Genomic DNA, 12643 nt, shown 5'->3' with positions numbered 1-12643 from the left:
CATTCAGCCACAAGGAGGAGCTAAAGCAGCGTCATCTGCATTAGGAGAGTCATGTTGCTGCACATCACCCTGAAAAATTAATTAATATATGTAGGCTATATTAGTCACTGGTGAAATTTAACATATTGAAATATTTGCAATATTATATGTTGCTTGCAAATATGTAATTTTATCAGACTACACATATACGTTTGAATGACCGTCAAAGAAGGAAGATGTTTTGAGTTATTAGATGTGTGTAGTTACAACATCTACCAGCAGGGGCGAACAGGCCATACATACTAACCAGAGGAGAAAACAATACACACCATGAGCTATAAAGACACATATATTGTGAAAATCATAAAATTCTTAAAAAGTATTATGAATGTACTTGTATTTTAAAAGCACATTGTCAGGAGACCATTTCATGAATCAATGATTTCACTATAATAAACACTAAAGACATTAAAGATATCAGAGTTCAGTGAGGAATTGAGCTGTTGTATAATAAAGTCTGTTGATATTTCCTGATCAAACACACTGCATATCACTGAATAATATACTGAGAGTTTCACAGTTGCTGCTAGTGATGATCAGATTGAACCTGAATCAAAAATATCATGGGACTGTGATCACATATCTATATTTTAACAGATTGTTAAAATTAATGAATCTGAAGTTTAAAAATGATTCATACATGTATATTGGTCATAAACCACTGATAAGAATCAGTTGAATATCCCATGAAGATCAGCTCTCTGTTTGATCATGATGATCATCTTTGTTTAAAATATATATATATATATATATATATATATTCTTTGCATCTGTTTGTTTAAAGTTTTAATCAGATCTCCTCTTGGAGTAGAATTGGCTAGGTGGCGTTGACACACACACACACACACACACACACACACACACACACACACACACACACACACACACACACACACACACACACACACACACACACACACACACACACACACACACACACACACACACACACACACACACACACACACACACACACACACACAAAACTAGGGTCCTAAAAATACGGTTCTGAAAAATGAAGAAGAAAAAATGAAGAAGAAAAAAAAACACCATCTTGTGGCTGTCAGAATCTCATTGAACAACAAACACTCACTGACCCCAATGTAACTGATGGAGCTGAACACGATTGCTGGAGTGTGGAGAGGATCAGATGAGGCCCATCCTGGTCATGGCTGGTTTAGCAGGTTTTGGTCCCCTTTCTTTAAACCCAGCTGAACACCAGCTTAGTCAGACTGAAACAGACCAAGACCTGCCAACTATCTTAGCCTTTCCACAGCAAGATACTGATAAAGTAATTTCACTCTCATATCAATTGAAGAAATCCATCCTGTCCTTTCAAATATCTGTGTTATAAGAGTGCATTAAAATGATTGCTGTAGGCCTATGCAACTTAATCATCTTCAATCATTAAAAGATTTTGTAGCTGCTGTTCTAATAGTAGCTTGAAATATAATACAGGCCTATTTCAGTTTTCTATGTTGCTAGAAAATACTTTTATTTCATCAGACTACACATATATGTGAATGGCCTTCAAAGAAGGAAGATGCTTTGTGTTCCTATAAGTGTAGTTACAACATCTACCAGCAGGGGCGAACAGGCCGTTCAACGCTAACCAGAAGAGAAAACAATACACACGTGAGACACTTTTGTGTTTCATATTAAAATTCTCAAAGAAATATGTTGTTTTCCATGTTCAGCCACTAGTTGGTGCACCAGCAGGGTCTTTAGGAGAGACGTACTGTCTGTACAGCATTAAACTGAGTTCAAATTACTGAATCTGAAGTTTAAAAATGATTCAGTTTCATATTGGTCATAAACTGCTGATAAATATGAATGTCCCATGATGATCAGCTCTCTGTGAGATCTTTGACCTTTTGACCTTTAGTCTAAATCATTCACAGTGACATCCAGGATCACAATAAACACAGCTTTGTTCTATATTTTTTTTTTAAATGTTATATATCAACATAATTTTACTGATATATTAATCAGATCTGAGTGTCATTGTTCAGTATTAAACACAGTTTCCACGGCACTGGTCAGTTTCTGCTCTAGTTTTCACACTTCATCTCTCACACACTCGTTCACATGCAGAAAAGCAGAAGTATCTGCAGCTCTTTCACACTTTTAGCTCCTGACAGCTTCAGATTCATGTGACACTGTTTATTAATGTTTGTTTTCTCAGAAGCGCATTAAACCACAGCATTTACTGTTAAAGTGTCTCTACACTAATAGTTCTTCTCTATCATCTGCTCTCAGTCGATCACTTGCTTTTATATTTGCACAGAAACACATGTTGTACCCAAAGACACAACTGATTCAGGAACAGCTGATAAAAAGACTATGAAGAAACTTGATCAGGCCAAACACCTGTGGATCACAGGGTTCAACAGAGATGAATGCTGATGTGTTAAAATAGTCATGATGAGAGATAAAGATCAAGCTAAGAGCAGAGTGGAAAATAAACCGAAGAGACTAAAGTTCACACATTTATTTTTTGCGACCATGATTCATGTATTGTGGTCAGTTTTTTTTTTCTTCTTCTCCGCTTCACACTCATTATTTTCCACTTCAGTGGTCGACATCTTCTTAGAACTGTTTAACAGTGTGTTTTCAACAGAAACACCCGCAGCCATGATGAGATTAATGTTTGTCACCTTTTAAAATACATAAAGTTTAAATATGAATTCACTGAATATAATTCATTCTTTTTATTGAATGTTTTTGCCTTGTAGTTTTAAGTTTCTGAATGAATAAATGTAAATAAATGCAGAATCCAGAAGAAATATGAAGTGATTTTTGTTTTATATCATAAGTGGATGTTATTGTGGGGATATTCTTATAGATCTGTTTTTCTCAATTGTTAGTCGGTTTTGATGCTCATGTAAAAGCTACATAAACACACATGATCTGAATCAGTTTTGGGGTGGTTGACGTGAACTCAAATCCAAAGTGGAAAAAAAAATATTTCTAAAATGTATGTCAAATGTCTTATAATTATATTGCTTAATATGTGAATAACTCAAAACTGAAAGTGTCCCTTTCTAATTCCTTATTTATTTTGCATTTTATTAACTTTTTTGTGTGGTAGTCCCAGATATTGTCCACCGGTGTGATAACATTTTTTATGTTAATATTTAATTCAGAGATTGTGTGACAGATAAGACAAATATGCACAATCCTTATCAATTTGTCCTAATTACATTCCCACATCAAAAGTAACCAATAAAAATTCACAATCATGTTATTATCCCACTATAAGATGTACACATAGGGACTTTACCCAAACGTCTGGATTATTTTCATTATAATTAGTATAAAACCTAATGAAGCTTCATTCCATCCTTATATGTGCATAGTGATGATATCATTATTATACTATTCAACACCTTTTACATAAATTTGTGCATTTAAATGCCTTTTCCACTTATAATTCAGTTTGTCACACCACAGGACATTTCGTCACACCATTGGACTACAAAAAGTACCTGTATGCCCCTGTTTGTACAAAGTCACATTTATTACTTCTTGTTCAAATAATTAAAAAAATTCATTAAAATAAAGTTTCAACTTCAAGTTCAAATGTGTTTTGTACAATAAAGTCAGAAGAAAGAAGAAGAAACCAACATTCCCATAAAAAAGACCTGGGAGCCATCGTAACATTTAGCAACATAACATGAACATGTAAACAAAATTGACCTGGCTTATTACATTTCTTGCTCAAATTTATTTTAAAATTCACTAAAATAAAAAGGTAAGTTTTAAGTTAAAAGTTATACGGGATAAAAAGTTAAAACTACTGTTCTCTGTATTTAATTCAGTCATATTTTTAGTACAACTCAAGTAAAATAATTTTTTGAACAGCCATAGGGCCACCTTGTCATATTTCATAACCATAAATGGAATTGACCTAAATAAAACAGCAAAACATCCTGTGGTTCTTAAAAATAATTCATAGTAAATTGATTATTTTCTTTAGGAACTGTGCTGTACAACAGAGTACACCATGAAATAAAAAAAAATAAGAAAAACAGTAGTGTTTGAGTTTAAGGACTCATCCGCCTTTCACACCTTATTGAACAGCAGCCAGTCTTGGTGAGCTGGGCTGCACACTGGTGGGGCTCTGGCTCAGAGATGACAATAGGTGCATTTCCATTACAGATTTGCGCAAAACTTTTGCGTTTTTTTAATTTTTTATATATATATATATATAAAAAACTATTGCGAAATGACGGCGTTTCCATTAACCGATTTTATGCGACTACAGCATAATTTTTTCCTCTCACGATAAGTCATTCCAAAAATCATGGCAACGGACGTTGGTAGGTTTACATACACTCACCTAAAGGATTAGTAGGAACACCTGTTCAATTTCTCATTAATGCAATTATCTAATCAACCAATCACATGGCAGTTGCTTCAATGCATTTAGGGGTGTGGTCCTGGTCAAGGCAATCTCCTGAACTCCAAACTGAATGTCAGAATGGGAAAGAAAGGTGATTTAAGCAATTTTGAGCGTGGCATGGTTTTTGGTGCCAGACGGGCCGGTTTGAGTATTTCACAATCTGCTCAGTTACTGGGATTTTCACGCACAACCATTTCTAGGGTTTACAAAGAATGGTGTGAAAAGGGAAAAACATCCAGTATGCGTCAGTCCTGTGGGTGAAAATGCCTTGTTGATGCTAGAGGTCAGAGGAGAATGGGCTGACTGATTCAAGCTGATAGAAGAGCAACTTTGACTGAAATAACCACTCGTTACAACCGAGGTATGCAGCAAGGCATTTGTGAAGCCACAACACGCACAACCTTGAGGCGGATGGGCTACAACAGCAGAAGACCCCACCGGGTACCACTCATCTCCACTACAAATAGGAAAAAGAGGCTACAATTTGCACGAGCTCACCAAAATTGGACAGTTGAAGACTGGAAAAATGTTGCCTGGTCTGATGAGTCTCGATTTCTGTTGAGACATTCAGATGGTAGAGTCAGAATTTGGCGTTAACAGAATGAGAACATGGATCCATCATGCCTTGTTACCACTGTGCAGGCTGGTGGTGGTGGTGTAATGGTGTGGGGGATGTTTTCTTGGCACACTTTAGGCCCCTTAGTGCCAATTGGGCATCGTTTAAGTGCCACGGCCTACCTGAGCATTGTTTCTGACCATGTCCATCCCTTTATGCCCACCATGAACCCATCCTCTGATGGCTACTTCCAGCAGGATAATCTCACAAAGCTTGAATCATTTCAAATTGGTTTCTTGAACATGACAATGAGTTCACTGTACTAAAATGGCCCCCACAGTCACCAGATCTCAACCCAATAGAGCATCTTTGGGATGTGGTGGAACGGGAGCTTCGTGCCCTGGATGTGCATCCCACAAATCTCCATCAACTGCAAGATGCTATCCTATCATTATGGGCCAACATTTCTAAAGAATGCTTTCAGCACCTTGTTGAATCAATGCCACGTAGAATTAAGGCAGTTCTGAAGGCGAAAGGGGGTCAAACACAGTATTAGTATGGTGTTCCTAATAATCCTTTAGGTGAGTGTATATCACATTAGGCTTGTTATCCAAGCATTAATGGCAAGGAAAAACCCTTAGGCTACTTACAGCACATATGAGGAGTTTCTGGGTGTTTCTCCCTCATATCTGCTTCGAGGTCTTGATTGTGGCATTTATTTGAGGTTTAGAATCCAGTATTCCTGTAATTCTTTTGTCTTTTATGAATTTAATAAAGAACTCTGTCTCGTATTCTGTCCAAACACACCGCGTCTTCTAAGTCAGGTGACTGTAAATGCACAAAAACTGTTTCCATTGCAGTTTTGCGAAATATTCCTTTTTAAAATTGCCTGAAAAACCTCCTCATGTGAGCGTAAAAACTTTTTTTCGATAAATGGGAGTTTTTGCGAAATTGACGTGTTTCCATTGAGCGTATTTCCAATTCGCAATTTCAATTTGCGCAATTTGAAGGGTAATGGACAAGTTGGTCCTTGCTGTACATAATGCAGTCTCGCCTAGCTGTGTGCAGACTGTTAACAATTGTTTTTAATTAGTAGGCTATTTAAACATTCTCTATGATAAAAAATGTTTGTAAAAAATATTTTAATAACACTGTTTTGGCGGTTATAGAGTTCTAATGACGGTGTTCAACTATAACCGTCAGTCTCACGGTTATATACTAACTGTCACACCTCTATCAAGGGGTACAAAATCATCACTCTCTCCCTCCTAACCTCCCCCAACCTCCCTCCATCTCACCCCCCCCCCCCCCCCACACCTCCCTCCCTATCAATCTCCCCCTTCAAACCTCCCTCCTTTCTTACCTCCCTTAGTCCTAACTTCCTCCCGCCTCCCAACCTCCCTGCTTCCTATCCCCTTCATAACTTCCCTCCCAACCTTTAGTAGCTAATTGTAGTAGTGATGTTTGCATTTTCTTTTTTTCAAGTTTTGCCTTTTTCCTAACCTTCCTAAAGCTGTCAATCCTCTCACGTGAACCAACCAGACCATAAGGCTGTTCTAACGCAATGACGCTGTCTGTGTATAGTTCCTCATTCTGAGCTACAAACACTACTAAACACATCTCTTCATCTGATTCAAGAAGCTAATAATGCAGGATTCAAATATATCTGGTTTGTGTGTGTGATTTCTGTCCGATTTTGGTTATTTTATAGGAACAAAGAATGTTTGCGTCCACTGGTGTGACAGCCATTTCCACCAGTGTGACGCTGATTTCATGTCACACTATAGGACAGTGCTGTCACACCAGTGGACATTTTCAAGATCAAGGCCAGTTTGCGGCCTCGCTATATGAGAGACAGTCTTCAATCCTGACTAACAATGTTAAAGGGATAGTTCAGGATTTTAGACATGAATCTCTATAGCTTCCCCATAAGCAGTGTGGTGCATTGACCATGACTTACCCCCGACAGCGTCCTGTGAGCCGAGCTCCGGTCCAGTTTTGGTCAAGATGAAATTAGTCCGGCAAGATTGCTGGGGTCACGGCAATAAAGCTTTTTTCTTCTCAAATCAATATGTGTTCAAAAGAGTGATATATTTGCGTCACTAAAACGTTGTCTATGGAGAGGTCAGACCTCGTAATGGCTTGGCACTATTTTCTCCCCTGTCATATCACTGCGCGCTGCCGCTACCTACAGCCAGCTGCGAGCTGCGCAGGCGCACACCACTTTTTCAGTTGTTCGGCAGTGTTTACAGCAGTGTTTACGTGCTCAGAACAGCTACACGAACGAGCTAACTACTCACCAAGAGCGATCAGTTTGTACAAGCTTTGTAGAAAATGGTGCGGACTTGTGACTATCCGGACTGTACAAACAAAGATGTGGCGCTTTCTCCTCACACATTTCAAAGATTTCCTGTGGCAGATGTTGCTCTGAGGCGACTTTGGCTCATTGCTCTGGGCTTCAAATATCCTTTTGGCTGTGTGTCGAAGTCAATGTTGTCATCGTCGCTGCTGTAGTCACTAGTCAGACATGTTATCGTTCTCTTTACGAGCTGTAAACAAAGTGACACGTGCGCGGCTCCCAGCTGGCTGTAGGTAGCGGTAGCGCGCAGTGATATGACGGGGAAGAAAATAGTGCCAAGCCATTACGAGGTCTGACCTCTCCATAGACAGCGGTTTTGTGCTGCAAATATATCACTCTTTTGAACACATATTGATTTGAGAAGAAAAAAGCTTTATTGCCGTGACCCCAGCAAACTTGCCGGACTAATTTCATCTTGACCAAAACTGGACCGGAGCTCGGCTCACAGGACGCTGTCGGGAGTAAGTCATGGTCAATGCACCACACTGCTTATGGGGAAGCTATAGAGATTCATGTCTAAAATCCTGAACTATCCCTTTAAGGTTTACATTATTTTCAATAGTCAATCAATATAAATTGATGAAAATTTTCAGATCAATACTTAGATTATGTCACACCAAAGGACTGCATAATGGATCCCATTTCCAACAGTGCACGGAAATAGCAAAATTATGAAAATATTTGAAACAGAACTCACCTTGTGGGCAGTTCATGTACTCCAGTGAGGTCTACTGTACTTCCTGGATGAAGAAGGGCCCCTCTCAGTAATAGGGTGCCCAAATGAATGCCTGTTTTCTACAGAATGGCGTCACACCAGGTGGACACCAGTTTTGTGGACAAAATGTAATGTGTCACAATTATTCTAAATGGGGAGCTTATGACTTATAACCTTTAGTTTCATTAAGTTAACACTGCTATAACATCTATTCAAGTATTTTAATGTATTTAGACTTATTTTTCATTTAATTACAGTAGTTTTAAGATAAGCAACGCTACCCCCGACAGTCACGCCAGTGGACAAATGTCATGTTTAAAACTAAATATTTACATATTTGAATTATAATACTCATTAATTACAGATGTATTGTTCTGGAAGATTATACTGTATATAACAACAGATATTTTAATGAAATATTATACATTTTTATTTATATTTGTCACCATGAACACAAAAATGTAGCGTCACGTCAACCACCCACTGACAGATTTTACATGTATTTATATTTCAAGACTAACAGAATAAAAATGTAAAATCAAATAACAAAGAGTAGAGCTGTATTTGTGACATATGCAAAGGTCAATAATGAGGCAGATGAATATAAGGGATATATTAAAACATGTTTATTTAATATTGTACAAAAGTAGGCATACATTACATAAAAATATGAAATATAGATATATCCTTTTTTTGTGTGGAATTTTTCACTATAAAACGTCACAGAGAGAGAGAAAGCTGTTGGTGAAATAACTTGTTCATCCAGCAGGAGGAGCTTCAGCAGAGTCACTGTCAGCACACACACACACACACACACACACACACATACACACACACACACACACACACACACACACACACACACACACACACATACACACACACACACACACACACACACACACACACACACACATGACTGACACAAATGTTGAAAACAATACAAACATAAACAAAACTACAACACTGCTCAAAAGCTATGACATAAATCCATTACTAGCACTTAATATTGAATATAATATACTAATGTTATAATGTCTGACCTTTTGACCTTGATTTAATACCATATTAACATTACTCCTTCACAGAACCTTTAAAAGATACAAAACACAAATAAAAGTACATCTGGAACAATAATATGAGAAGCGTGACTTTACCTGTGACTACCATGATCTTACTGATTACAATTAAACTTAGAATTTTATAAAATAACTAGGGTAATTTTTCATTAAAGCAATTACAAAGGATAATTTAACAAAACTGGATCCCATGAATTAAGAACAAGGTTTTCTACACTGTAAACTGAGGTCAAATGTTATTTCATTAAGAGCCTGTGAAAGATCAATATCAGTGTCTTACATAAATTAGAAGTTAACTAATAAATGTCATATTTGTTTAATAGTACATTTCAAAATCAGTTTTACTGTCAAATGCTCATTTCTATGTGAGAAAAAAATGCAACTTTAATTTTGTCAACTGCATATGCAGTATATTCATAAAATCTATAAATCTGTTATTATTTTGTTTCTCTCTTATTTTAGTAATTAATTTGGATGGGCTGGTTTTGTTCAAGGTGGAATTTTAGTCCCAGTCCAGCCCTGTCTACACTCTTAAAAATAAAGTATTTATGGCATTGATGGTTCCATGAAGAATCTTTCTATTCCAAAAAAAGGTTCTTTATAGTGGAAAATTTTTCTGTACAGTATTAAAATGTTCTTCACAATAAGAAAAAAAATGTATTTTAAGAACTGTTCACTGAAAGGTTTGGGGAACCAAAAATGCTGCTTCTCTGTCAGGTTTCCTCAAATCCAGTCCTGGAGGGTCACTAGGGCAGTTTAGATCAAACCCAAATCAAAGATGCCTGTTCAAACGAATCAACATTTCCAACGTTACTAGAAAATTCCAGATTTACGAGTTTGATCAAGGTTTGAGCTAAACTCTGCAGGACAGTGACCCTCCAGGACCGGATTTGAGAAACCCTGGTGTATGACATTACTGCGAAAATCCCCTTTTGGTGATTCCACCTCCTCTCTTGTATTTGGGGTGTAGAAAGCTAGTAACCCAAAAACAGAATCACATTTTGATTGTTTGACAAAGAGTTGATTAACGTCTTGTGACCCCTGCGTACACCACAGTATCCTGATCCGTAGCACTCTAAAAGAAAACATAAATGCACGTTCACCGTCATATGCAAGAACTTTATGTACACTTTATTTATCTATCATCCTACTCCTTCAGCTATGAACATTTTATAATATCTCTATATTTCTTCTTGTTAAAAGGCTTTTTAATTTTAATTTTTAATTTTTTTATGCTTTTTATTTGTTGATGTTCAAACAGACTGGTCTTTATCCACTCTTGCACACTCAGCTGAAATACTGTATCTACACCAGGTCTTTCGGTTTCTTTACAACAGGTTCCAAGCGGTTTGGAGAATTGACAACCTGATCTCACAGAAAACGTAACTGTTACGAGGTGGCGATTTCAAAAACGTATGATAATCAGAAAAAAAGTATGGAGGTCCACGCCTAAACATACCCATCAGGGAAACATACAAATGAGATTGTATAAATTCATAAGAATTACCCACCAATTCACCAAAACAGAAAATAGTTACAAATTGAGATTGTGTTGTAACTAATGGATGGATATAACATTTCAGTATTTTTATCTCCATTCGTTTGATTAAATATGTTCATTAAGTAATTTTAAATTGCCTATAATGTAATATAATTTAATTTTTGGGGGGGATTAATGATGACTAATAAGAGTTTGTGACCTCTTATAAATGATGACCTTCTGTGATCCAATACAACCTAAACACATCAGAGCAGAAGACAAAAGCACACTAAAATACATCTACTACTTTTATAAATATCGGTTGTGGTGATATCATGCTAGTCTGTGTAAATCATTAAACACAAACCTAAATCAGACTCAATGCTAAAATAATTGGGAGACAAACCATAGACAGAAATAAATTCTCTTACCGATTTATGTCTTTTGTAGAATGTTGGATCAGCGTAAGTGATCTCTCTATCATGGGTCTGAACTGTTTCATAATTACAGAAAAAATTCATATATATTTACATATCACATATACATACAATCATACAGTAGGTATTACTTGCCTTCTCTGTCTATTTTTCTGTGTTTCCTGCAGATGCAGAAGATCCCGACTACAGTAACAATCACCAGAGATCCAGCAGCAGCGGCAGCAGCAGAGATCAACACTATCAGAGACTCTGAGACTGGAGGAGGAGAAGAAGAGAGTCATTAGTGTGAGTGAATGTGTACATAAACACAAAATATCATAGCAGATGTACCTGAACATGGCCGACAGAGTTGAGTGTTGTTGAGATGTAGAGTCTGGTTGCTGATGGGATTGTTCACCACACAACTATACGAGTCATCCAGACACTCCAGATGTAGAGAGAGATCAGACAGGCTCCTGAGATCAGACACACTCATGCTGGAGAATACACTGTTCCCTTTGTACCAGGAGAGAGTCACATGACTCACATTCACAACTGAACACACCAATGAACAAGATGATGATGATGATGATGATGATGATAAAGAATTTTGTGAAGAGTTACTGCTGATGACAGGAACAGGCAAAGGAGCTGGAAAACAGAGAACAAATATAATTAACAGTAATTTATGTTTTATTTGTCAGTATATGATGTGTTGATTGAAATTGCATCACACAGAGAGGTCAAAGCTGACACTGGCAATATTGTCATGAACCCCTCTCTCTACAGTTATAAATGATTGATGTTTAAAATGGAATTAAATAATCAGTATTAAGCTAAACTGATTAAATATAAATATATTGTAGAGAAAATGGTCATTTCCACAACAAGATAAAATAAATATAGATGTAGTGGAAATGGTCATGACTTTCAGAAAAGAGACAAAGATGACAGATTTCTCTTGTGATCAAATGCATCTATTTGTACAAAGACCATACTAACGTACGTTTTCGGTGGTCATTGTTAGTAGAGATATTAAATTAATTAAAGTGTGAAAAGGGCTTTAACTCACCATAGACGGTAAGACTGAACCTGTTGAGCAGCGCCTGTGATTTGGTGCTTTTGACTGTATAAAGTCCAGAGTCTGTGGTTCTGGTGTTTGGGATGGTCAGAGATCCGGGGTGATCCAGTTTCAGTCTGTCTCTGAATCTCTCATCAGGAAAATATGTAATAGTCTTCTCTCTGTTGTGGATTTTAGCTATGTGATGGTGTGTGTTGTTGTGTCCAAAACTCCACATTATCAGTTCAGTTTTCTGTATTTCAGTATCAGGGTTTAGAGTGACAGATTCTCCCTCAGTCACTGACACTGACTTCACTTCATCAACACCAAACACTCCTGAACAACAAACAGACATGTTAACTCAATTAATGACCTTTTAGTAATTTTGGAGTTTTAGTAATTTCGAAAAACAATTCTTCACTTTGCACTAATTTCAACATACTTATTGAAAGGGACTGCAGAATAAACACATAAGTATTTGAGTATATTAGTCTGGTAACACTTTACAATAATGTTCATTAGTTAACATTAGTT

General features: G+C 36.9%; 1 protein-coding gene across 2 annotated transcripts in view; it reads right to left on the bottom strand.

Annotated features, from left to right (window-relative positions):
* Positions 1-8682: 8682 nt before the first annotated feature.
* Positions 8683-12643, bottom strand: part of LOC309476195 (uncharacterized protein) — a 65952-nt gene continuing 61991 nt past the window's right edge. For both annotated transcript variants that reach the window (XM_082139443.1, XM_082139444.1), the window contains exons 2-5: positions 12122-12445; positions 11401-11700; positions 11065-11325; positions 8683-10228 (exon numbers count right to left, since the gene is read on the bottom strand). In XM_082139443.1, the coding sequence (XP_081995569.1) occupies positions 11198-11325; positions 11401-11700; positions 12122-12445 (752 nt within the window). In that variant the 3' untranslated portion in view covers positions 8683-10228; positions 11065-11197. The remainder of the gene's footprint in view (positions 10229-11064; positions 11326-11400; positions 11701-12121; positions 12446-12643) is intronic.

This window comes from Leuciscus leuciscus (genome assembly GCF_965113295.1).
Source record: "Leuciscus leuciscus genome assembly, chromosome: 15".
NCBI classification, from domain to species: Eukaryota; Metazoa; Chordata; class Actinopteri; order Cypriniformes; family Leuciscidae; genus Leuciscus; species Leuciscus leuciscus.
Note: the sequence above shows the minus strand (reverse complement) of the source record. Positions and strands in the feature narration are given on the sequence as shown.